At 35.5% G+C, this 3,783-nt stretch overlaps 1 protein-coding gene across 1 annotated transcript; it reads right to left on the bottom strand.

The window, feature by feature from the left end:
* Positions 1-444: 444 nt before the first annotated feature.
* Positions 445-3,783, bottom strand: LOC147862952 (uncharacterized). Its single transcript, XM_087321663.1, has 6 exons — positions 3,672-3,783; positions 3,400-3,470; positions 3,290-3,306; positions 2,301-2,547; positions 1,579-1,718; positions 445-870 (listed from the first exon to the last, which is right to left on the bottom strand). Exons 1-6 carry the CDS (start codon positions 3,700-3,702, stop codon positions 768-770), a joined length of 609 nt encoding a protein of 202 aa, XP_087177789.1. The 5' UTR covers positions 3,703-3,783; the 3' UTR covers positions 445-767.

Genomic DNA, 3,783 nt, shown 5'->3' with positions numbered 1-3,783 from the left:
AATGATTTCAAACTTTAATACACATATGGTACCTTTTTTTTCTTAAATAACATAGAGTAGCTTTTCCGCATACTACTACATAGATTGCATTGTGTGTGATTTCCTTGTTTCTGCATGATGCAAGAAAAATCAATTGTGAAATGTTTATATAACTGTTAGAATCATGTCAACCACACGTAGTAATTAATCACTTCTCAAGTCCAGGATTACAAAATAAATGTATAAATTTGTCATAAAACGAGATCAAATATTTCAGATCAACTGAGGGTGCCAACGTTCCTTCATCGCATCAGCAATGCTATTGTATATAACAAATGGGTTGTGGAAACTGAATTTGGAATGCAATTTCTTAATAAGAAAATATTGGTTTGCATATTCTTGGATATGCCACTAAATTGACATACTCTTGTAGAAAACTCACAATTGGATATCACATATACTCTCTTGTTCAAGCCAAGCATTTTAACGTTAGAAAAGAGAATGTTTATACAAAATTATACAACAGGTGCAATCTGCATGTATAGCTAGCCTGTCCTTCAAATTGGACTACTGATTATGATACCCAAAAGCTCACAAAAACTAATATAAACATCCACATATGAACATATGAATGGCTGAGTTCACTAATCGTATTGATATATCAAGATAGGATTCATGGTGCGACTCTGACATAGCCAAATCTAATATTCAACTGTTGTTATATCATGGTAGGATTGATGATGTTACTCTGACATAGAAAAATGGAATATTTGCACTGGAAGCAACTTTCAACTATTGCTCTCGGAAGTCAACAAAGAACCTCTACCATCGCATGCCACACATTTGCGCGAGCCAGAACAACTCACACAGTAATTCCACTTTTTGGCAAGCCTATAAATGAACATAAAACCCTTCTTATATATGTGAAACATAACTAGGGTAAATAGCTTTAACGATGATTCTGGAATTTCCCACAAATTTTGGCAATCGGATTGATGATATCATCTCTGCCACATCTTCAGAAAAACCTCAAATTCTGAATGATAACACATTTATAATCTACCAATCGGGATGTTTGTAATGATACTTCTAAATTCTTTTCTACTGCATTGTATCACTTCTCAAGTAGCAAGTTGGGAAACCCCAAAATTTTCTAATTTGGTGCAATTTTAGTTTGATGCAAAAATGCCATCTCCAAAAAACTTCTTGACATCTATTCAGATCAATGACATTCTAAGGATATGTTGCATGTGATAGTTCTATCTCCTTTTAGAATTTAGAATTTACTAAAAAATATCTTTGTAAGGATACGAATATGTGATAGTTCTAAAAAAAACTTTACGATAGAGGGCACTGGGAAATTCCTAAATCATCTAGCATGATATTATTTTATATAATAATCACACACTCCTAAAGTGTCTGATTTTCTCTAAGTAAGTTTTTGTTATTTCCCCAAATTCGTTTGGTCAACCCCATCTTGAGAAACTGTGCTATTTGAACAATTAGGTAGCATTTAGGGAAAGAAAGAAAAACCTCGGGACTATTCTGATGTTTTTCATAGTATAACAATGTGATGACACATAAACCTCAAAGCCTTACCCTGCGGTATATCGTGTCGCTGCATCTTGTGCATTCGCGCGAGCCTTTGCTGCTGCCTCTGGTGAAAGAGTCTTAAGCTGAAACCCTTCACCATTACAAGAAGAACACAAACCTGAACCATCACATGCCTCACACCGCACCTGATAATTATTCGAAAGTAATGGAATAATAACTCATGTGCACAGGAGAAAAGTGTGTGGTTCAAAAAACACCAGTAGAATTTTTTAACTTGACAATTGACTAAAATATTTATACAAGGAACAAAATCCAGTAGAATGATATACAGTTTTTGCCTACAAATTAGTGGCATTTTCTCATCATTTGCTCCTTTATGAAAATCAAAGTCCAATTTTAAAAGTTGCCAGTTGGAAATATATCATAAAGGTGCAAAATCCAATATCACTTTTAAGAAAAAATAAAAAACTACAGTACTTTCTTGTAATTTCAATTTCTTCTCTCAGTTAGGTGCATTCCCCTTTTGATACATTTATTCAACCTCATATGAGGCACATGTATTTAGCATAATTTTCCTATTATTTGTTTTGTAGTGGTTGCACACCATCCGTTTTAATCATATTTATACACCAGCATAGGATAAGAGGAAAAACTTGGCCAATTCCTAAAGAATTCTTTCCACAAACACTGAACCATCATGGTTCTCGAGAACATATTGAAATAATTGTGTGTATATTCATCATGCAATGTGCAATTTTTACTTTTACCTTTTCCTGTGGCGAAGAAGCCGACGATTTGTCTGCACTAAGCTGCCGCAGTGCAACCACAGAAGAACCTACCACAACAATAGCCACCAATGCAGAAACTGCTTCAGATGGGAAAGCCTTCAACCTGTATCGAGTTTGTCCATGCGGTCTCCCAAGTCCCACTGGAGGCTCATTCAAATAATCATGACGGCATTTCTCACTCCAAGTACACGTTGTGGCCAATATATTACAATTGCTACATCGAGCCCTAATAAAATTTAAAAAAATACTGAGCAAACTAAGGGCTCCTCCTTTTTGTGAGGTTTACATCAGCCATACATTTAAATATTTACATCTCTCACACCATAGAAAAAACTCAAGATACCCGAGTTTTTCTTTATTTCCCCAAATACCCCTAAGTTGCCATTATTTGATCAAATGTCCTTCAGAAATCCTCCAAAGAGAGAAGAAAGGGATGAACCGACCATATAATTGCTCGAGTTGCACATATAAGAGATGAATTGACCATTTAAGCTTCCCAAAAGAGAATCAAAGCGATGTTGTGACCATATAATTGCTCAAGTAGCACACATAATGGGATTGACACACGAGTTTTTGAAGGAATAACCAAAAACTCAGGGGGATTTCAGAATTTTTTCCATTTATTACATGGTGTACCGTAGTGAAAAGAAACCAGACGAAAATGAGTTTTGAACATATTCGAAAAAATGCTGGCAATAAAAAGGCTTGAAGTTGTAAAATAGGGTGTTATCGTAGTTTTTCTTTTTGAACTTGTTTTGATAGAATAAGCATGTATCATTGTAACCATGGCCTTTGGCCTCGTATGCTACCTAGCTTCTTAGGTACACTAACAATGTGTTATTTCTTTCTCTCTAATGCTGATTCTCATTCATGCATTTATAAAGACAAATCACAGTCACCATGGTCATTTGAAAAAATAACATGAAAACAAATAGTACGAATTTATTAAAATAGAAGGTTAAACTTACTTTATCTTCGGAAATATCTGTAAGAATCAAAAACAAAATAGAGAGAGGTAAATTTGCAATGTTATAAGCGCATCCAAAAGATGGGATCATGTTGCAGAAACCGAATATACCTGGACATAAGCTTTTTGGACAGGTGCACTCCTCCATTGCTCGTCTCTAGTAAAGCTTGAGGTTGTCTTGGCTGAGCATTAGTTACGCGATTGTTTGTTCAAAAAACCAGGAATTACATACATTTCCACTCATCATACTTCATGTAAGCTTGAAATCATATCAAAAAACGACGCAAGACACATGATCTTTCTGTCTCTCTCTCTCTCTCTCTGTGTATATATATAAATATATACCATGATTTTTGTCTGTGGGCAGGGCATGGAAAGCTTACCTCGTAGTGGAAGGCCTGCAGCCATGGCCATTAAAGAGCTGGGGCCGTGATGGAATGGAATTGATAAGGTTTGGGCATCGAATCATAAGCCCGTTCGTTGATCCATTTGGTC

Source organism: Azolla caroliniana, unplaced genomic scaffold, assembly GCF_043228905.1.
Source record: "Azolla caroliniana isolate FFs.n. ecotype wild unplaced genomic scaffold, voAzoCaro1.0.p SCAF_6, whole genome shotgun sequence".
Classification (NCBI taxonomy): Eukaryota; Viridiplantae; Streptophyta; class Polypodiopsida; order Salviniales; family Salviniaceae; genus Azolla; species Azolla caroliniana.
This window is presented reverse-complemented; position numbering and strand designations above follow the sequence as displayed.

Bases quoted from the DNA above. Each gene is read 5' to 3' on its own strand.
- LOC147862952 (XM_087321663.1), bottom strand. From the start codon at position 3,702: ATGGCCATGGCTGCAGGCCTTCCACTACGAG. The intron at 1,719-2,300 runs GTAAAAGTAAAA...AATAATTATCAG, and splicing joins CTTCTTCGCCACAGGAAAAG to GTGCGGTGTGAGGCATGTGA. The intron at 871-1,578 runs GTAAGGCTTTGA...GTTCATTTATAG, and splicing joins GCGACACGATATACCGCAGG to GCTTGCCAAAAAGTGGAATT.